Source organism: Hippocampus zosterae, chromosome 1 (assembly GCF_025434085.1).
Source record: "Hippocampus zosterae strain Florida chromosome 1, ASM2543408v3, whole genome shotgun sequence".
In the NCBI taxonomy this organism is placed as follows: Eukaryota; Metazoa; Chordata; class Actinopteri; order Syngnathiformes; family Syngnathidae; genus Hippocampus; species Hippocampus zosterae.
Window position 1 is genome coordinate 6,811,782 of NC_067451.1, and position 22,772 is coordinate 6,834,553.

The 22,772-nt window shown below is 44.3% G+C and overlaps 3 protein-coding genes across 5 annotated transcripts in view; all 3 read right to left on the bottom strand.

The window, feature by feature from the left end:
* The window catches only part of LOC127609378 (regulator of G-protein signaling 12-like), a 27,212-nt gene extending 19,339 nt beyond the window's left edge, over positions 1-7,873 (bottom strand). Inside the window, exons 1-3 of one of the 3 annotated variants that reach the window (XM_052079249.1) lie at positions 7,668-7,873; positions 4,643-6,421; positions 3,528-3,620 (exon numbers count right to left, since the gene is read on the bottom strand). In XM_052079249.1, the coding sequence (XP_051935209.1) occupies positions 3,528-3,620; positions 4,643-6,388 (1,839 nt within the window). In that variant the 5' untranslated portion in view covers positions 6,389-6,421; positions 7,668-7,873. Of the gene's footprint in view, positions 1-1,929; positions 2,134-3,527; positions 3,621-4,642; positions 6,422-7,667 lie in introns of those variants that run through there. The other 2 variants (XM_052079276.1, XM_052079258.1) reach the window with 2 other exon arrangements.
* Positions 7,874-8,642: 769 nt separating this feature from the next.
* On the bottom strand, positions 8,643-12,031 carry msantd1 (Myb/SANT-like DNA-binding domain containing 1). Its single transcript, XM_052085818.1, has 3 exons — positions 11,377-12,031; positions 10,997-11,299; positions 8,643-9,046 (listed from the first exon to the last, which is right to left on the bottom strand). The coding sequence occupies exons 1-3, from the start codon at positions 11,631-11,633 to the stop codon at positions 8,761-8,763; spliced, it is 846 nt and encodes a 281-aa protein (XP_051941778.1). The 5' UTR covers positions 11,634-12,031; the 3' UTR covers positions 8,643-8,760.
* Positions 12,032-13,275: 1,244 nt separating this feature from the next.
* dtx4a (deltex 4, E3 ubiquitin ligase a) lies at positions 13,276-22,716 on the bottom strand. Its single transcript, XM_052079430.1, has 8 exons — positions 22,110-22,716; positions 19,748-20,810; positions 17,234-17,295; positions 16,252-16,413; positions 16,101-16,162; positions 15,665-15,985; positions 15,435-15,524; positions 13,276-14,954 (listed from the first exon to the last, which is right to left on the bottom strand). Exons 1-8 carry the CDS (start codon positions 22,315-22,317, stop codon positions 14,724-14,726), a joined length of 2,199 nt encoding a protein of 732 aa, XP_051935390.1. The 5' UTR covers positions 22,318-22,716; the 3' UTR covers positions 13,276-14,723.
* Between the last annotated feature and the right edge of the window lie 56 nt (positions 22,717-22,772).

The window sequence follows — 22,772 nt, forward strand, 5'->3', positions numbered from 1 at the left end:
ACCTAATATCCACACTGGCAAAATGCACTAGTAATTTGTTTTATTAGGGGCCTGCTTTCTAATAAAAGCCATGCCCAGATTAAACACCAGATCCACTTGAATTAAAAAAAATCAAATAAAATGCAGCACCCCAACCAGGCAGCTGGAACTATTTCCTGGAATACTCGGCTATATCGCCCCAATCAATTAATTACCGCGTTCCACATAACAAAATGTCACACCCCGCGCAGACGGCGGTCAGCAGTGTTTCCTCTCAGCTGTGGGCTCTGTTCTACTCGAAGCCATGCCCCATTCCATCGCCACATCCATTGAATCCCAAAACACCAAACCATGAATGGACAACATTTCTCATCACAGTGGGCTCCATTCTCACAAATGCAAGGTCTCAATAAAGAATTTGCCAGGTCCAATTTAATTAACAACAACAAAAAAAAAAGAAACCCACACTCCAGACAGACAGTTGATGGTCTTTCCTTTAACAGAGGTCTCCGTTATATCGCAGCAATGCCCTGATTGATTAATTTTCAGGTTAGCTAGACACCATTCCAAAAACAATGAATCACCACTTGAATAAAGAGAAGCTCCGGCACAAACCAATACCCTGATTAATTAATCCAGTTGAATTGAAAAATTAACACCGCGCCCCCAATTGACACCACAATCTTCAGAAGTAGAAAACAAAGTCAAGGTAGCATCTTAACAATGAACTCGGCAACAGCATTGACAGCTGCTCCTCGCGGATTCAGATGCGGAGCACGTGCGCAGCAGAAGACCAAAATGAAAGCGGTGAGAAAACGTCTTCTCATCGAGGGGGACGTTTACCTGAGAATACCTTTTGCTGACAATCAAAATGGTGTCGCCCTTTGGCCTGTGCTGCCAAACTGAATGCTAACGCAACACTTAAGGACAGAAGAGGTGTCTTGCACTTTTCCAATTACCGTATTTCCTTAAAAAGCGGGCCCCGCTCTCGCTACCCCGATTCTCCCCCAGCTCCCCTCGAATACAAAAACACCACACCACAAAAAGACTACCCGCAGTGACCTTCTGAATAGTTTACTCCATTCTTATAGAAGCCATACCCTGATTAAATCGCAAGTTTCTCTTTCATGACAAGTGCCGTAGCACCAAAAATCCGATGATATTTCCTTAAACTGTTGTCATGGTCCAGGTCTCCCGGAATATAAAAACACTCCCAAAAATAGACGACCGGCCGTATTTCCTCAAATCGTGGGCATCCTTCCCTCTGGCAGCCATATCCCCAATGAATTAATCACCGAAGATGTCTCACTCCAAAACAGATCACTGGCAGTATTTCCTACAACAGAAATGTCCCCAAAGTCATTATTTGTCCACTTGAAGAACAAACGCCTCACTCCAAGCCAGAGGACTAGTGGCATTTCCTCAAATAATCTCCAGTCTTACAGATGCCGTGCCATCATTATTTTCTAGATCCACTTGAATGTACAAGAACCTGACTCCAAAACAGATAACAGGCTGTATTTCCTTTCATAGAAGCCAAACGTCAAATACCGATAATCTGCTGCACCCTAAAAAAGATGAGCCGCAGCATTGATCACAAATCACTGGATTTGTTATATTAGAGGCCATACTCCAATGAATCACGACTTGAATAATTAAACACAGTACCCCAAATAGACACCCACTTGAAAGAAATAGGAAGATTACTATCTCTTTGATGGAAGACGACAGCGACATTTTGATGTAGCCCGCACAAAACGCCCGCAGGGGTAGAAGGCGTAGGGGAAAGAAAAGTTACCTTTTGAGCATTCACATAGAAATAAAAACCACCAACTTGATCACTTTGTTTTTTTTTTTTGTTTTTTTTTTTTCAAAAATATCCCGACGCCACGCTCCACACAAGAAACATTCCGCTGCAGCCCACAAAACCAGCGAGACGAGAAGACTTACGGAGTTGATGGTAATGGTGGGCTCCATGTATGGCACGCAAACTGGTCCATTCGCGGCAACTGGACCACGCCAAGTGTGGGAGAGCTCAAAATCCCAACAGTGACTGGGAGTCTCGTACAGTGACTCTCGCTTTCCCTCCCTCCCTCTCTCCCTGGCACTCTCTCTTTTTCTTTGGTCGCAACAGATTCCTCGTCTCTGTTTACCTCCCACCTCCCGCCTCCATGTCTTCTTCATGCCTTCCCTTTGACGCCCACAGGCGCCACGGGGGAAAAAAATATCTGTCATGTCTAATGAGCAACAAGGGTGCAAAGCAGCTAGGACAGAAACGGCAGAAAAAAATTCTTCCATTGACCCATTCCAACCCCTCAAAAAAAAAAACATTGTTTTTTTCGTTTCACGTTTGTAATAAATATAAATAGTAGTGTATATTAAACTGGTTTTATGAGGTGTCATTATAGTATTTACAGTCGGATTGGTTCGCTGGATATGCGCCTTTTAGAGGCATCATTTCAGAAGCTGTAAGTCCGCATGTGAGTGGGTGCGAGTCGTGGCCCCTAGCAACTCCTTGTGAGCGTTCTCATTTTATATTTGTGTTTGACGTGCATCGGCCACATGTGACGGTATTATATTGCATGACAGTTTCTAGTCATCAACCGGAACCAAACCGTTGACTGCCATGATGAATATTATTGTCAAGAACACTTTTCAATGGGAAGGCGTGGAAGAGGGTCTGTTTCAGCTTGCGCAGTGAAATTTAAGCTTCTACGTGACTGTAATGATGAATAGATGCCAGAAAATGGTGGCCTTAGATTGCCTTGGATTTTGGATGAGACAGAGAATCTTGGTTTGTCACATTGATTATGAGGAAGAGAAATACCAAGTCAGACAAGTTGAGGCACTGCACACGAGCATGTATCCGGGTGTGTGTGTGTGTGTGTGTGTGTGTGTGTGTGCATGCGTGTGTGTATTTATATACTGTATATATACATATATAGATAGATAAATCGATAGGTAGAGTATATGGTACAAACAGAGTATGTATGTAGCATGGTAAGTGGTAGACAGTATGTGTCGCGATTATTAGAAACGATGATGCAATTGATGGAGTGACCTCACTTCAACTCTATTTATGGTGCACATCAAAACAACCACCACTGTATACCAAGTGTGGAACATGGAGTAAAAAATTATTCATACAAAAACACCCATCCATTTTCTGATCATCACCAGGCTGGCGGGGTGTGCTCCTATCACAGCAATTTCGGGGAGTAGGCGGGGTACACCCTGAACTCGTTGCCAGCCAATCACAGGGCACACAGAGACATACAACCAACCTCACTCACACTCACACCTAGGGACAATTTAGAGTGGTCAATCAGCCTGCCATGCATGTTTTGGGAATGTGGGACGAAAACGGAGAACCTGGCAAAAACCCACGCAGGCACAGGTAGAACATGCAAACTCCACACATTCAGGTCGGAGCACTGTGAGGATGACACACTAACCAGTCGCCCACCGGGCTGCCAACAACAAACTATAAAACAATAAATTAATAACGATGGTGGTCTGTCACCATGCACAGTAAATGTAAAGCTTACCTCAAGGTCGTCCAGAGATCGGGCCAGGTTAAGACGCTTTGAAGAGCGGCGTTTGGAGGCACGGAGAACACCCAAGCCCCAAAACCTGGAGCCCTGTCAGAACACAAGTTGGGTTCAGTAATATTTTTTTTTCTTCAATTATAATACACTGATATCCTTTTCATAGAGAGAGTTACCTGTACGTTCCAGACCCACCAATGATAAGGGAGATATTAAAAATATTTTTTGGTACAGTGTAGGCCTCAAAATAGCCTTCATCACATTATAATTACATTAAAATTCACTTAAACGCACTTGTAAACACATTATATATGTACTTTGAGAAAAAAACTAATGTTGAACACAAAAATTTGTGATGGAGTGGGACCAGAGCGCTGTCACGTCAAAGCCAGTCCTGGGCTGTTGTGCTAAATGGATCAACAGCTACATCTTGTGGGCGTAAGAGGTATAGCAACACTTTGGAAGCCCGCTTCCTGATATGACAATCAGTCAAGAAAATAGTACACTCGAATCCAGTTGTCATTTTATTAGAATAAAGTGCTGATATTGTGAGACAAAAGTATTAATATTTCTAGGCAGAAGTCTGGATTTTACGCATTCTATTTTCTGTGAATGAAGTTTTAACAAGAATCATGTCATGGAGGGGGAAACATGGAGTCACAACATTACAAGGGAAAGGCTAAAATGTTGCAATAAGTATTATTGAAGTTGTAATGATATTAGTCATTTTATAAATAAAATTAAGGGGAAAAGTTGTAGATCTGTGAAAATTATGCCAACATTCTATTCTGGTTTTGACATTTTTAACTGCGATACAGGAGTAAATAATTTTGGATGATGAAATTAGTCAATTCAGATTAGTCAAATCAGAGAAGTAGTCCAAATACCCAAAATAAAAGTAAAATTATCAATATATCTCATAACATTGTATAATTATTCTCAGACAATGACTTTTTCTTGTGTCCGGACGTTGCTTATGTTAGACCCATTTTTCTTCTTTTATTTTGCTTCATTTGACTCTAAAATATATTAGTTTTTATTTACACACACACACACACATTCACACAAACATGTCATTTGAACAGGTCAAATGCCAATTTAGCTTAATAACTCACATTTTTCCCACGGTCATTCTTCCGGTGGACAAACGCTTGGGTCCATTCCTCTTTGGGGGGCATCATGAGAAGCAACTCGGCAGACCGATACCGCTCTGAGGAAATCTGGCTCATGGTGGGCGGTAGGTTCCGCACGCCGCCAGCACCCAGGCCGACGCCAGCTAACCAGTTGTCATTGTTCCACGTCATCTGAGGCTCTGGGTCACCACTGAGGGATTTGGGCCACTTTGGCTTGGAGAACCAGCGCTGGCTACCCCGGAGAGGCTCTTCTGAGAGGCTATTTTTTCCCCCCAAAGGGGCGAGAGGAGGCGGGGGTTTGAACTGGAATTTGAGCCGAGGTGGAGGGCCTCCGTAAAAGTCGATGAGAGAATCGGGACCGGGTAGCGACTCTGAAAGGGAGTGTGTGCTGCCACTATTCTCTGGATGATATCGTTGGCCATTATTGTAGAGGTTTCTCGGGATATGGTCAGGCGATCCGGGATTATCCCATGGACAGGTGGGGAGGAGGACCCCGGGGTGGTTTTGGATTACGGAAGGGAAATCCCTGGCGGCTCTCTCTTCAGGGGGCGAGGCATTGTCAATGCCACTGTCTCCGTTACTACTGGAGCTACCATGTTGGACGTTCTCCTTGGCTTGCTGCTGAGCCTCAATGTCCAGTTTAACTCGAAGCCTCTCCACCGCGTCCCCCATGTTGCTGTACAGGACTGTAACAAAATGAAGGACATCCGGCGGAGTCTGGGGGAACTCCAGGCAACCAGAGGTGTCCGGATCAGGGGTGCAGTCAAAACCAAAGCGCCCAGCGATGCCTGTGTGTTCCTCGTGGTTTCCCAGCTCTGGATCAATGAAGAAAACGTGGCAGGAGGCCCTCAGCGGAGCGTCTTGCAAAGCACAGCCATTGATTATGTGTGCGGTGGTCACCAGGCAAAAAAAACGAGGGTCCTCGGTGCAAACGGCCCCAAGGACCAGGTTCTCGGTGGGAAAGGCCGCCAGAATGGCTCCCATGTCATCGCAAAGTCGGATGCAGTCAAACGTGATCTTCATCACGACCAGCGTATGAGTATCCTGCTCCGTGCCCAGCTGGCGTATTCGATCTCTGATGGCCTTCAAGCCGTCATCCTCCGACTGCGACGTATTTAAGATCAGCTCTGTGGAGCTCAGGTACCCCACCACCAGATTCATGTTTAAAATGCTCCAGTCTGGATTCGCTTCCTCGCTGTCCGTCAAAACAGAACCGTGTTCGTCCTTTGGCGCCTGCGTTTCGGCGCTCCGCTGTTTAGACCACTGCGACATGTCTGGTTCTGACAGTGGCCTCTGCTTGCCAGCGAGCGTCTTGTGCCAGTTGTCGGAATTTGGTGAATCGTGTGAGATGGTGCGAAGGACGCCTGCCTTTTTCGGGCTTATTAAAAACTTTTCGTCGTGTAAGATGGGGTTCCCGATGACGCGGCCTTCGGTGTGAACGACCAAGCGCAGCGGCCCGATGCAACGACCGATCATCTGCACCACGGTCTCGTGCAAAGCTGTAGAGACGTCGGCTCCGTTTATAGCCATGATGCCGTCGCCTTGTTTAAGTCCCACCAGGTCGGCAGGACTTCCCTCTAGGATGCTGCTCAACAAGCATGGCCACTGTCCCGAGATGGTGAAGCCGTAGCCTGACCGACCACGGTAGACCTCCACGCGGCGCAGCTCGCCGGGAGTGCTTAAATCCAGGTGCCTCCTTGCGCCCTCCGGTTGTCCCTGGATTCTCATCTTGGTCGCCAACACTATTGTATCGTTGTCATACTATGGTGACACAAAAAGACAAGGACAGTAAAAACTGCAGTGAAAATCTTGAACATGACAGTAGTTCTAACTCAAACTCAAACAAAACCCTAAACCCAAACTCCTTATCCTAACCTGAACACCATCCATAAACCTCAACTTTACATAGATTTGATTGGCTAGATTGGATCAACAGATATTTAGCATTTAATGTCAAATTGGTGATTAGTTGTAATGTCATAATTGTCAATCAGTGATAAGGCATTACAGCTAACACAATCACGTTCACGCAGCCATTGTAAATAAAACAAGGTTTCTCAGCATATAGACAGTATAGTTGGATTTTTTTTTCATTAAGTTTGAAAAACACAATTTTTCATGTGTTGGGGGGAGATTTGGGGAGGGTATAATTGTCATTATTTTTCCCAATGCATTTCAGCGGGCGTCAATTGTTAGCAAATTTTGGGCATTCGTGGCCGGACCGGTTCCAATCTCAATGAACAGCTGGAGTTGACTTTATGGGAAATAAGCACGTTGTTTATATATATATTATATCAAATATATTGGATACATTGGTCCATCTTCCGATCGGATCGGTTATCGTTTTTTTTAAACTCGTCTGATGGTGTGAAGGCAACTTAAACTCTAACCATAACCGGTCACACCAACCCTTACTCTTAACTCCAACCCAAAACCATAATCCTGCGAGACGAGTACACCACAGTGGTTAACCGCTTTTACACTATTAAAACTATGTTACTTCAAACAGTTCCTTCAGGATTTATGATACGAATGAACCCCCCCCCCCCCCCGCCCCGTCCCCACCACGTTTGAAATGGTTTCCTACGGGAAAAATTGTTCAAGTCACATTATATTAGAAGTTCTCATAAATAATAATCTGATATCATATTGAAATGAGTAAATCGTCAGTAAATGATCTCAAGTCTATCTGGGTGGGGTGAGTTTTTATCTGTCAAGGATAAACGCACAGAAGGCTTTTATATACGCCCCCGAAGCAGAGTGCCAGCTGGCTCTCCCCCTCAACAAAAACACTCTAATGAGAACCAGACGTTTGGTATTCGGTGACTTTTTTCAAATGTCACACATTGGAAACACGCTGAAGTAAACCACAGGAAGCGATGTTTTTTTTTCCTTTTTACTTACTGTATCGCGTTTTACAACGCGTTGCCAGACATGAGCGACCACCACAACTACAACTACTTTAATACTATCGTGTTATTAACACTGCCGAACTTTTTATATTTACCTTGTATGGTGTCGGAGGCGCCCCCCTCCCCAAAAACCGTCCGCGGAGCTTTTAAACGCCCAAAACTGACAATTTCACATCACGCGACCTCTTTTTTAAGGGGCAGTTATTCCAAACAATACGTAAGAGTCGTGATCTAATTCTTCTCCATATGCGGCCGGGTCGTGAACGCGCCGCCTCTTGACGCTCACGCGCACAAGGCAGCTTGAACAAAGCGACATTGACGGTTACCATGACAACGCAACGTCCCGGCGTCACCTGGTCCGCCCCTTTTCCCCGTTTGGCCAATCGCCTCCACGCTCAATTTTCAAACGAATAGTGTGATCCTATTGGCTTCTGATATCGGTGGGCGGAGGCAGTCCAACGCTGACATAAACAAAAGTTTAAAATACTTTTAAAGTAAAAATATATCATGAAATATATTTAATAAGATACATATACATACATGTTTAGCTATAATTAATTGTAAAAAAAGTATTTGGCTTAATATTCTAAAATATATATAGCAAAAAATAATGCATACTTTTTACTTTCAAAATATTTTAACTTAGGAAAATTAGCTAAGAGACTTATTTTGCGCAGTGTTCTCAAAATAATTTAAACTCAAATTTCAATTTAATTCTAATGTATTATTTAATTTGGTTGAAACCAAGAATTAATGGTATTACATTCCCAAATGGTTCGTTCATTTACAGACATACAATATAATAATTTTACTTTCAAAATATGAAATTGTTATCAGCTGTTTTTTATTTCCATAGTGTGCTTTGTTTCATCTGTGTGTGTGTTTTGAGGTGCTCCATAAATGATGTTGAATTCAGAATTTGCCGACACCCGCCCCAGCCGTGACATAAACAATACAACTGGGGTCAAAGTACTCCAACCACCCTTTCTCCGTCCCGCCCCAATAGTTTGAGGAACTACGGAAGCTCATCAAGCCATAGAAATGAAAAAAAAAAAAACTACTACAGTATATCATGTCAAACTATCTGGTTTAATTCTTGAGCATTTCAAACAAGCACATGCATTTTTACATGCGTGTATTTTGCTTGTAGGGCAACTAATAGCTGAAAGTCGAAACAGAGAAAAACAATTATATGGATGCTACACTGGAATTTCCTATTTGGTTCTTCCCGCTCGTAGAGGATGGCAGAATCATCTTCTCCAGAAGGTTCATCATGCGTTCCTGCAGCTGCATAGATTGGACCTGAAGCAGGTTCTGCTGGTGAAGGGCCCGCCGGACTTCCCTGCAGGTGTCCTCAATGGCTTGATTGGAGCGCTTTTGTTGCCGCAGCATGGCCTGCATCAGCTGCAGCTTCTTCCGCTTTAGGGAATGCTGCCTTTTTGTGTTCTTTTGCTTGCTCGAAACTGGATGGGAGCTGTGGAGAAGATCAAGGGGCAATCAGGGACCGCACGTTGATGTCATGAAATGGCTGTAAGATCAGAAACAAGGTTCAAATTGTCTTGGATGCAAATCGGATTCAAAGACTCTCTCCATCTGAAACAACATAAATTCCCTGGAGATTTCTAATTTTCCTTAAAAGCCATGATTGGTATCTCCACTTTCGGAATTTTTGTTTGTTCATTTTTTTAATCTGGGAAAGGAATACAATTGAGATAGCTCGTACTTTCAATTTTCAAAATGTTGTGATTATGCAGGGTTTTTTTTTCCCTCATGAAATGTTGCACATACAAGAATATCGAAAATGGCAAACTGGTTTGGTGGAGGCTGTTTTCAAACACCTATAGTGATTTTTTTTTGGGGGGGGGGGTCGGGTGCTTGGGTTGTCTTTTGTTTAGTAATTCAGTAAAATATAATATCTGGCCTGCTAGGAGTTGACAGCACACTATCCATGTTTCACAGTCAGTCTGTGCCATCAATTCAACCAACAGAAAAGTCAATTGATAAATCACACCCTCATGGATCATGTGGCTATGTCAACATTTCCACCATGCCTTTTTTTTTTGAAACATGTACCTGTTGACATCAATTCTGTCTTAATGTTATAAATCAGGGGTGCCCAAAGTTTTTGGACCTAAGATCTACTTTTCGATCAACTCACATCTCGGGATCTACCCTTACCGGCACGCGCACACACGCACACACGCGCGCACGCCATGATGAGAAACAGCCTGAAACGGAGGCATGCCATGCACTTTTGCAGCCTGTTAACTATCGTAGCTCACACATACCGTTTTAAAGTGCTTTCCTGGGCCCTCCAAGATTCCTATTCTTTGCTCGTGCCCTCGGTGAATTGAACACGAAGCAAACTCTGAATGAAAATCATGACGATAAAAGATAGAGCGCAACAGCTCTGATCACAAGCTGCAATTGCAAACTGCTGAGCGCTAACAACTTCCGGTGACGTAATCACGCGCCAACGTAAATTCAAGATTTACCTGCTTTATTTTATTTTTAAAAAATTGTGAAAATGAAACTGATAAGATGATTAGGGTGCAGTGTGTATTAACACAAAAATATATTACTAACATGGTCAAAGACACACAAATGGTTGTTTGTTTTTTTTTCTCCTCGACACTCCTCGGATCTACTTGGGACCCGTCTTAGATCTACCGGTAGATCTTGATCTACCTAATGGGCACCCCTGTTATAAATTATATGTTTTTATTTTAGGGATGTTTGATACCACGTTTTTTTCCATACCGATACCAGAAAGGTATTCACTGTTTGACTGTGGACTCGCCGATACCAAATACCGATACTGCTAGTAGCTTTGTAAAATTTAACATAAAACAATGACAAAAACTGTAATCAAAAACCTTTGTTTCTGACGCAGTTTTTTTGTTTTAATGATCTGTGTAAGGTTATTGGCAGCCTCCAAAAATATCTGAGATGTTATCTAGTTTTGGTATGAGGGGGTGGGGGGGGCGGTTGGCAACTGGTTAGCATGTCCTCCAGTGCAGGGTTCGATTCCAGCTCCGGCCTCCCTTTGTGGAGTTTGCATGTTCCCCCCTTGCCTGCGTGGGTTTTCTCCTGGTACTCCACTTTCCTCCCACAAAACATGCATGGCGGGCTAATTGAACGCTCTAAATTGTCCACTGGTATGATTGTGAGCGCAAATGGCTGTTTGGCTATGTGTGCCCTGCAATTGGCCGGCAACTAGTTCAGGGTGTCCCTCACCTACTGCCCGAAGACAGTTGGGATAAATTTAAATATAGTCAATTGTATTGCTTTGTGATTTCATTCAAGACGGGCAATACGTTGCCTTCTGGATTTTGTTTCAGATGACCTGGAAGGCTTTGCTTGACTATGCTTGAGTATTCTCCAGCCGGAAGAACAAGTGACATCACAGTAACTTGGTGGTTACCTGGAGCCACGCGTGTGCTCACTGTCAGAGCTCCAAGAGTCCAGCTCCTGCTTGACCTCCATTTCATCCGAGGAGCCGGTGTACTCAGGTAGGAAGCCCATCAGCTCCTCCTCTGGCTGGGCCAAGGGGGTGTCGGTGGCCTGGGAGGCAGTTCCGGCGGTCGCCGAGGTCTGGGATTCGGCTTGGGACTCGTTCCAGTTGCCTCGTCCCGCCTCCAAAGGCTTGGATAGGATCTTCTCGATGGCCTTGTAATAGGGCCAGTCGGGCGTCTCGCCGCTTTCCATGGCGTTGGATTTAAGTCGCCTGTTTCAAAGGGAAAAGAAAGAACAATAAGATGACACTTTTTGGGGAGGGTTGGAGAAGTTTGAGGATAGACTGGCCTGTATTGGAAGGACATGTTTGTGATCTTCATCTTGATCTCCTCTTTGAAGCGCTGCTCGCCCGTCAGCTGGAAAAAGCGCTGCGACATCCTCTCGTAAACCTTGGCGTTCCTCTTGCTGGTTTTCAGCTCGTTGTGGTTCTCCTCCCAAACATAGAGCAGGGCCTTCATTTCGCCGTCGGTCCAGTTAGGGGCCCGCCGGTGCTTCTCACCCTGGGGAGGAGGAATAAGATAGCCAAAATCATCCCCCGCTGCCATTTTTCTTCCCGAAAAGGGCTTTGGCTTTGAAAGGCTTTTACAGTTTGGTATGGTGCAGTGAGCTTGCGGGGCGAGCGGGAAAGCACACACTAAGGCCTGCCTTTGCACCAACCCCCTCCCAGACAGACTGAAAGAGCACTCAAAATGGGGCCTAAAGCGGGAGAGGAATCCGGTTAAAAGCTTTTAGTGCTTGATGATGTCACAGTTGCCCCGGCGACGGGCTAGGGAAGCCCTTCTTTTTCACCCTAACCACTCCCACCTTCCCCACCCCCACCGCTTAGCCTTCCTTCCTGCTGCCACTGCAATGGGCTGGGACATAAAAAGCTTTTAGCTGAAAGGCAGCACTGTGAGCACGCGCCATTGCTGAAATGCGGGTGGGGGGAGGGGAGGAATGTGCGCCGACTGCCTTTTGGTTCCTTGAAGACCAGGCAGCCCAGATAAATAGCCCACAAAATAAATGATCACCTCGTGTCATTTTCACAAAGCACATACATGCATTTGAGGACCGCCAATTACTTATCCCTCCTTATTTTTAGACTAATTAATTAACTCATTCAATACCAGCCAATTCTGGACCAAGTCTGAAAAGACATTTAAAAACGTCTTTGGGAGTGAATGAGTTAAAAGCCCCTGTATGATTGTGACCTATTACTTAAATATGACATTTTTGCACAGATGAAGGAGTATTTTTTTTGGGGGGGGGGGGGCATATTAGTACAGGAATAAATCCCTATTTTTTTCAACACCCAAAGGTTTTGCGGGTTATTTTTTTATTTAAGGCATTTTTTCCAGAATAAAACAAATACATATGAGTAAATCTATATTGTTGAAACTCATTTGTTAAAAGATAACTTTCGACCCTCATTAACATAAAAGTCACCATTAATGTCATAATATTTTGATTTTAACTTTAAAAATACAACTTTAATCTTTTATGATGACTTGGCTTTGATTCTCAAAGGTTTTTTTTCCTTGAAAAATACCATTTTGTTCTCATAACATGACATTGTAAGACACATTTTGAGCAAAATGTACATTTGTCATGGCAACTTTCATGGCCATACGTGCACCAATTCACAAGACAACTGTGAAATACATTTACTGTTGAGACTGGCAACACATAAAGATTAGGCTGACAATATGATAATTGCAACACCAATTTACCCAAAAGACAACAACAAAAAGGGTGAGCCAGCTGGCTAACTTCTCTTTCTTTTCTTTTTCGGGGTTTAAAAAGGAAGTAATCCAGACTGTTAATCCAAGGGACAGACTAATCTATAGATAAACCACTTCGGTGCAGCCCAGGTCGTTAAAGTAATTCACTGTTAAAATTAAATTTCATTTAAAAAGATGTGTGGTTGTGCATATCTATCTAGCAATTAATGATTACGTTTTTAAATTTTCTAAATACATATACTGTAACACCAAGCAAATTCACTTAATTGTATTTTTTATTATTGTGTTCTATTAAAAGTTTCATTCATTTTTTAGTTGTATTAATTTAAAGATTATTTTAATTAATACAATAAATATATATTTTTAATTTAAGTGTTCATTATAAATAAAATCTTCAAATGTGAATTTAATATTACAAAAGTAAAAATACATTTATCACAAAAAAAGTCATTTTTAAAACAAGAGGTACTGGTTTAAAAATAACACAGAGAAAACAAACTTTAATGCCAATTTGTGCACAGATATTACACATACATACATACAAGGTTGATACATCCATACTTAAAATATAAACGCTTTTAATCGTGACATACCATTTTATAGCAAAAATGACAATAAAATAACAAAAACGATGCATAAGTAACGAAGAAATGTCTTTCTGTACCAAACATAAATAAATATCAAATTAAGAGGTCACCAAAATGAACAAAATGGAATGTAGTTGCCCATAAATAACGGTAGAGGTCAGCAAACATCCATGCTAAAATGAAGTCGCTAGTGTGGCATTCACATTCTTGACATCAAGTCTCACAGTATCAAATAATTGAACACTGACTGAATTGTACCGGATGTACATATTAGTGTCAAAATGCAATATCTCAGGTCATGCGGCCGATTACGGTTGACATGTTTTCTGTTTTTTTTCTTTGTCACTGTTCCTTAAGACAGGGGTGGGGGGAAGTCCTCAGAGCACCATCGTGAAATTATTGGGGGGAATGTTACGCTGGTAGTACTGTAGCGATTTTTCAGTTTGAAGTGGACTCAAAAATTCGTTTTTGTTTCGTTGGTTACTTGACATTTGCAATCAGAAAATGACAGTATGAATGTTTTTTTTTAATGTAAAGGATTAAGCGTTTGGAAGAAAGCAAATACAACATTGTTAAAATGTACCAAAAAATGCAGACAGAAACTAAATGTTTCGTAAACCTTGGATTACCGCCCCCAAAACTACATTTCTATTTTAGGATTCATTTACGTATGAAGGATTGATTAAATATGTAGTTTTGTTGGCTATTTTACATGACATCATCCTTTTGGAACCTGACAAAAAACGGACTTATCTGTTTCCGAGTAAACTTGTCACACGTCGGCCCACTAACGGGTGCACTTGATTATGGGCACAAGGAAGGAAAGTACCGCCTTCGGCGACGTTTAGCAATGACGGCCGGGTTAAAAACGTTGTCTTTTCTGTTATTTCACATGACGGTAGCATTTTAAGCCTAAAAAGACACACCGAAACAACCGCGTCGCTGTTTACTATGTTAACGCTGAAAAAAAAAGTCTGTGAAAACGCTAAAACGGATGCTAGCTTTTAGCATACGCTAGTACGTCACAGCCGAAACGATTGTGTTCACGCATGAAAGACGGTGAAGAAGTTTGCCGCTCTGTCGGTAATCGTACATGAAATTGGGGTTTGGGAGTTTAACAGTGTAAACAAAAGTAGTTTTTCAGGTCATTTCGACGCTATTAAAAGGCGGTTATGTGAGAGTATGCCATAGTAGGTGCGTTTTGGGGGCTTCTGAGGTTCGGCGGGCGGGGAAGACCAAAAGCTCGACTGTCCCACCCCTGCTTGAAGGTAAAAATCCTGGCCGCCCCTTAAAATCCGTTTCCTTATGAACCGTTTTCACGTTTGCCTCATTCTCTGGGAAGACATTCGTCCTCGGTGATGCCCTGAGCCTTGAGCTCCTCCAGAACATTGTCCAGGTGGCCCAGGTCAGGGTAGCCGTGGCCCGTCAGGTTGGAGCCGAATTCCGTCTTGTGGTGCACCTCGTTCCAGATGACCGTGTCCGATTCGCCAGTGGTGCTGGATGTGCCCACGGAGAATATGAGGCGGCGGTCCCACGCCACCAAGAGCAGCCTCAGAACCTGAACAAGTAAGGCTGTTTTACACGTCATGGATTTTTATGTCGTCATCACACACATAACTACTGGACAGAATTTTCTACAGCAGTGATTATTCAAGTGTCCTACGTGGGCTCCCTCTCGTGGCACCTGAAAATTGGCTGACACATATTTTATCCTGAGTACAAAACAAACACTTTTGATTCAAAATCTTTACTTTCGACCCATTTAAACTTATACTTCGGCACCCGCAGTTTACGTATCTGTATCCGTTTATCAGTGTTTTTGAGGCTGCAACTTTCACTACACACACATTAGCTGCTTTGATAAAACAGATTACACTAAATAATAATGCAATCACGGGTACTGTAGGTTTATTTAGGCATTGTATTAAATAATTAAAGACAAGTTAAGTGTTGGAATTTCATTTGGATACATCACCTACAAACATTACTAGAACCGGGGAGTAGGAATGGCTGCAAGGATACTCCCTCGGGACAATACCTTTCGTCCTTTGTCGCTGTCCGGGAGGTAGCAGTGTCTCGGGAAGCCACGGGCTGTGAAGGGTTTGCCGGGGTTTGGGTGCTCCTGGCCCTAAAAGAGCAACAGGTTCATGACCTCAAGCAAGACAACTAAAAAGAAAAACAGCACTCGTTGGAATAACATACAGTGGACAACCGCAACAAATGCATTTAGAGGTACGAGAGGCTTTGCAGAAAGAGTGGCGGCTCTACCTGAATGCCAGGAGGAATATTGTAAATAATGCGGATGGTTTTGCAATCGGGGTGTCCGGGGAGCGAGTGGGGGATGACGTGGTACTCCATCTTGCCGGGAGGCTGGTTCCCGGTTTTGACGCCGTATATGGTCTTGCACGTGGGGCACTGCAGGCTGCCGTCCTTGTTACCATTGTTGTACATGGCCACCAGGCACTGCAGGTGGTACTGGTGGCCGCACTGCGCCAGACGACCCACCGATTCGGCGCGAGAAATGCCGCCCACGCCGGGGCCTTTGTAGCCCGACGGGCCCGACAGGACTTCCATGCAGATGGTGCAGTCCTGCACGGTTGCAAACATTACACGGCTGTCACCTGATTTCCTTTTTTTGTGTGTGTGTTTTCAAACACCCCATATTTTGGGGGGCACTTCCAGAATATTGGGGAAAATAAATTACCTCTTCAGGGGGATTGCGGACTTTCTGAAGGTATCTCTTCACCACCTCCTCAGGGGTCCTACCTATGACAAGAAAGCAGTACCTGGGTCGTTTCGATGAACCTCATGAACATGTTTTTTTTTGGGGGGGGGGGCTCTTTCTCTTTCCAGACCTTTACGGGCCTGCTTCTTGGTGGTTTTGCGACAGCAGTGGCCCAGGCCTGGCACAGGTTTGATGTCGCTCTTGCTGACCGGCGGTGGATGGAGCACCAGCTTTGGAGGACGGGTCAAGCAGACAGGAAGGCCCGCCGCGCTCATGAGGATGCCGGTAATCCCTACAAAGAGAACATGTTAAAAAAAAAAATCCTAATCATAATGCGAATGAAATATACAGTAACTGCTACATGTATCTCTAAATTCCGAGAAAAACCCCAAATGGTGCAATCACAAATGTATGTGTTGTTTTTAGATGCGACAAAAAAGTTGTAATATTGTGAGAGTTAAGAAAAAAACTGTCGTGTATGCAAGAACAAAATTCTATTTTGTCAGACTAAAAAGTAGATATTTTAGCAGAATAAAATCCAATTTTCCCAACAGGAAGTTGTAATAAAAACCAGAGCCAACCCTCCCTAAAAAAATACGTTTAAAAATATTTTTTATATCAAATATACATACTTTTAATCTAACGGTAGATGATGGGAATCCTTTGATAATTCTTGATGGCAAGGCATTTTATTTAAAGGCGCCTCTATTGGGACGCGAGGACAGCGTATGTGTTATATTTTGCGAAGTAAAATAATAATGAAAAGTGGAAGGACAGAAATCAATTAATTAAAATGACAAAAACAACAAACATGAACAAGATTGTGCTCCAATGTCTTATTTTGCGGATCCAATCAATGGCATCATTGATCCATCGGCAAATTATGACACCAATACAGAGGATCACAATTGTGCACAAAAAGGCAAACTATCTGAAGCTCTTTATTTATGCAGGGATTTCTGAGACATTTCACAATCATATGAGAGCTTTTAATTGGCCCAAAGATAATATTCTTTTTTTAATCTTTGATTGGCACACCAAGAATGCGCTTTAGGTATGCTGCGTATTTTTATTTTATTTTTTTATGATCCAATGTTCATCAATATACTCACCAGCCAGGGCAGGGTGCACAGGGCTGCAACCATTCAGGTTCTTGACAGGGACAGTTGGTACCCTGCAAGACAGAAACAGCACCCATGGATACTTGACAGTTTAGTGTTAAGGTAGTAAAATCCGATCAGTCTGGTGTGAACAGGCGATGTGTGCACACAGCTGGCTGCAGCATATGTCAAGTTCAACCACACGTCAGCAGGTTAAGGAGCTTTTGCACAGTCATGGACAAGAGAGGTTTGGATATAAACCCCTTTTGCAGCTTCAGAAAAAAAAACCCCACACATTTTAGTGTTATTGCGTCATCACATAAGGGCCTATTAACACAACATTGAACTGGAAAGCATTGATCGAGAATGTTCAAACAAGATATGACTTAATGTGGTTTGTCGTCAATTGATTTTACTCATGAACTAGCACTTCAAAGAACATCATGTGCCATTTTTGTCGGGATTTGGAAGCCAGTGAGGGTCCAAAGTACAAGTACAGTGAAGTGAAACACTCGCACCGTTGGCAAAACAACACTGGTCAAGAGCAAATTTTAATTTGCTTGCATCTGATTAAAAAAAAAAGTTCAAATGTGTTGCCCAGTGTTATTTTCCGCCCTCAAAATTTTTAAAATAAAAGAAACCCGCAATTTACGTGATACTTACGGCCGTCCACTTTTGATGACGGTCATCTCTGAGAATATTTCGGTAATCCACAGAGGTGGAAAAAGAGGTCCTGCTACGCCGGTTGAGTTGAACGGCGACGTGACTTGTCGCACCTCGCCTCGCTCTTTTATAGCGCTAATCCACCTTTTCCCATCTGGCGACTTAACTCAAGTTGTAGGGCACTCAAGGCGTCACGTCACGGATTAGCCGTGAAGCCATATATGGCCAGCCAATGGGCCACCGTCTTTAATTCCGCAAACTTTCACACAATTTGGCTTATCCTAAATTGGGTTGTAGCATTTTTTATCTTGGGGAAAAATAAAATCAGTTTACACCTAGAATAGTCTTATTTTTTATTTAAAGAATATCATGAATGTAATTTAATTTGTTTACAATGTCGCTACCTCCTTTTTTATGCTGATTTTAGCACATTTCTGGGAAAGGGCAAACGGAACTTCATTTGCAGCAACATATCATTCACCGTTGTAGCAATTTCAGCTCAGTAATGTAAACCGCCCACATTTTTACGCAAATGTCATTCTCAAGCCACAAAGATAAAAATTTGTCTCATGGTAGCGATGAATATCAAATGTTTGTTAGCGTGTACGTCCTGTTCCGGTCAATATGATGGCACTCTCTGTGGTTGTATTGGTTTGTTTACCAACAAGCAAGGAGAGGCATGTCAGCCAGTCACGTTTTTTTGGATTGCGGCTAATCTGCCGGCATTAGGCCAGCCTCCATCTGGAACTGGGAAACCACTTGTTCATGTACAACTCATAAATTCAGTAATTATCTAAATATAAAGAGTATAAAGGTCCTGATATGAAGAATTCTTCATTGACCAAACCGGATTCAGAAGTGGACCCGCCTCTCTGGAGATGTCTCCCAGCAGTGGTTTCATCTTGTTAAATGGACCTTTATATCATTCTAACTAACAGTGTACAGTACAATATTGTGCGAAATGTTGCCCACTCAATATCCATTGTAGCCTGGCCCATCTGTGACCACTTCTAAAGGTTTGTTATTTTTCTCCAGGTGGGGGTTCTCAAATTTTTCTTTGCCCTCCTGGATGTCAAGGTCAGGGGATGTCGTTAATATTTGCCAAATGTGGGCAGACGAGGCCCTTTGAGACTGTGATTAAGGGATGGGGGGGATATATAGATAGATAGATAGTGACTATCCACGCCCTTATTTTTTCCTAACATTCTCACATGTCAAGATCAGGTCAATATGGAATCTCAGCATGCACTGTCATGACTATCCTAGCCACTATTTTTTTTCTTACATTTATGGTTATTTTTTTTTTCTTTTAATTGCGGCATGTCAGGCAATGTCATGACAATTCCACTTGAAATGCAAGCTTCCCCTCGCCCCATCTTGCCGATGAATCTATTTTCTTCACAACCACATTTTGTTGAGAAATATAAACCAAAACACAGATTTGGACTGTTTCCTCAGTTTCCAGTCCTGAAAAAGGGCAACTAATTTTGATCGTCTTGTTCATTCTTCATCGTACAGCTTAAACTGATTTTTTTTTAAATGGAGGTTAAACTAGCACATCTCAATTTACAAATGTATCCCCTCCCAATCCCCACGTAATCCTGCTAACTAACAAACCAAGTGACCAACATACTGTAAGATAATCGAAACGACACCTCTTGCCCTTTACACCCTTGGCCGAGATAATCAGTGAGCGACAGGTGGAGCTCTCTGTGGATTTTGATCAGAAGGGCTCTTGATTTTCTGACGTGGATGCCAGCAGGCTCGCCCATCTGCTGGAGAGACTCTCACCTTGCAACGTGACCGACCGACTGTACGTCCAATGACCACAAATGTGCAAACGCGTCGTCGGCGTCTACTCACCCCGAGGCGATGAGGGCCCGCGACTGAGCCATGGCGAGACGCTGCAGCGCCGGACGGCTAAGCCCTGACAGGCCAGACCGCGGCGGCAGAGACGTAGTCAGAGGCCCCAGTACGCGGGCAGATGGTGAAGGTGCACGGGACAATGCGAGAGACGGGCCCTTAGCGGGCACCGCCGGAGCCGAAGAGGGCGACGAGGGGGAAGGGTGAGGCGGGTTGGCGAGCGGGGGCGGTGGCGGTGGGGGAAGCGATGGGGGCGGCGGGCGACCGGAGCTGAGAGACAGGGTGGCGGTGGCTGCGCTGAGCAGGGAGAGCGAGTGCGCGTAGCCTGCGCCCGAACCCGCACTTCCCAAACCCAGACCACTGCCCGTTATGCTGGGACCGCCTGTCGCCCCGACGATGGATGTCCTGTGAGGGGACAGCGACCTTGAGATGGAGGGCAACCGTGGGAGGGTGAGTGACAAGGCCCCACCAGGGATCAGGTGGCTGTTAAGTTTGGGACTGGGTGGTTTAGTCTGCGGCGGTCTCCGACCCAGCGTTTGAGCGCTCGACGCGGTGCCCACCTTGACGCTGAGCAACAGCATGCACTGCTGGCAGGCACAGGGTGCTCCCAAAGAGGTGATCGCTGAAGCGGGTAGCGCCCCGCTGGGGTACGCGCTCCCATTGCCTCTCCCCGTGCCGCCCATCCTGATTGTCGCACCCACTGCAGGAACATCTACGGATCCTCCAGGGTGAGGCATGGACATGGGCGCCCACGCGTGGTGGGATTTAGGCAGGGGCCCCGACACCAAGGGGTACGCCAAATCGGCACGTCGCTGGATGCGGCGGCAGCGTTGGGTCTGCCCGTTGATTTGGGTCATGCTTCCGAAGTCGATGAGGTAGCAGAAACCCAGCGGCGCCAGGTCCAGCCAGGGCTGCTGGCGGTCGCGCGCCGCCTGGATGGCGATGCCCACCTCCGTGTCGTACGCCGTCCAACTGCCCACGTCGTTTTCCCACTCCCACAGCCAACCCTGGCCGGGCGCTGATGTGGGCTCGTAAAAGCTGCGGCGGACCGCTCGAAGGGTGCCTGGTAAAAGGCAAAAGTGGCCGCATCAATAACCAAACGAGGGATGTTCTACTTTTTTTCCAAATCGATTCCGGGACACGTATTCACTCCTTGAGTACCGATATCTCTCCTACTTTTGATATCTAAAATTTAATTTCAGACATGACAAAACATTGTGAACAAAACTCTTCTTTCCGACACAGATGATGATTTGCCGAAGCGTGCAACTGCCCCAGTGTAGCACTAACTAAAGACGAGGACGAAGGATAAGGCCAGTATCATTGTTGATACCTGGTATTGGCGCTTGTTCGTTCCTAAACCAAACCCATAGAATTCCCATCCTAATTCCGCCATGGTGCCATTTAAATGCAGTAGCAATTTAAAGGGGATTAGAATTTCAAACAAATTTTGATGGAAAGTCAATCTGGAGAATTTTGGAATCGTATCCCATTCAAGGATAAATATCAGCATTTTATTTGTCATAAGCAGACATTCATGCAAAATATGACAATGAAAAAGCACGCCATTACAAATTAAAAGGGATAAGTTGGGCTCCATGAAATAAGAAGAAAGGTATGTTGGATATTGCCGGGTTAACTTCACCTCAGCATGGTTATTTACATGCACGGAATTTTAAAAAATGAAAGACTGCAGTTCTTACAGGCAGTGTAAAAGTAGCTAATTTGTCGTCATTCATGAAAAAATAAGAAATGTATGTTGCAAAATGGTGACTTTGCACCCCCATTCCATCTTGGTGCTCTTGATGCAGAAGACATAGAAAAGGTGGGAAATTAGGATGTTTTCAACGTCAACAAACGAAACTTGTGTGGCAAATTGCCTGGTTGACTACCCATCTACAATCCGTGTCACTGTTTACACAAAATGCGGTCTGGAAAAATGCTACTTGAGGCAGTATAACTGTCAACCTGTCAAAAAAAAGACATCACGTAACTGGTATTGCAAGGCACCACTATACTACCTCTGTAGGTGAAAAATGTGAGGCTAGACTACTCCGCTCAAACATTCGGCATCACTGCGGTTTACACAGAACACGGAAAAGCGCCGGCTTTTATTGAAAAGGGCTCGTATTACGCCCATTTCGCATATTCCACCGAATCAACTTGTTCCTCTTCCTATTGCGTTTTGATGCTCTATTATTCCCTGGGCGTGTTGGCTTTGACGCCCCTCACGTCCTATTACTTTCGGACTAGTTGCACAAGCACAAGAGAAAAAAAACAAGACGTCATTTTGCGCCACAGCGAAGGTAAAAAAACAAACAAAAAAAACAAAAGATGACTCCGGAGCGACCCGCTCACCCACCCGTGTCCTGACGGAACTGGTGCATGGACTGCAGATCGATGATGTAGGGCGAGAGACGCGAGTCCACCTGGCCGAGGACCACGCTAGCGCAGCGCGGCTCGCTCCGGATGACCGCCTCGATGTGGTGACATACCGCCGGGCTGTAGGGCCGCCAGCGGCCGTGCTCGTTCAGCCATTCCCAGACGACCACGGCGGACGCGAGTAACATCCTACTCAGCGTCGTCCCGATAAATCAACGCGGCGACGGCAACACTAACATCGCGACTACACGCAGACCTCCATCTTGTTGTGTTGACGTTAAGCGTGTGCGTTATTAGCAACATGTTCGTCAAAGATGCGAATTGTACCTGCCGTGTTTGTAGTTCCGAGTGTGCAGCAGCAACTGGTCCTCCCCACCCCCCACTTCCTCCCCCGCACACGCGAGAAAAATCATAGATTAATAAAATAATAATAATAATAATGATCTGGTTTAGTTGAAACAAATATGCAGATGATAGGCTTCTAATTAATCCCAAACAGTTTCTTGTATTGTGGTGAATCCTCCGACAGCCAATCAAAATGGAGACAAACTGCCCTTCAGCCAATTAAAGCGACCTTGATAAGACGCACAGTCGTCGCGCTGACTTCACGGATATTTTCATAACCACTAAAATAGTCGTTAAA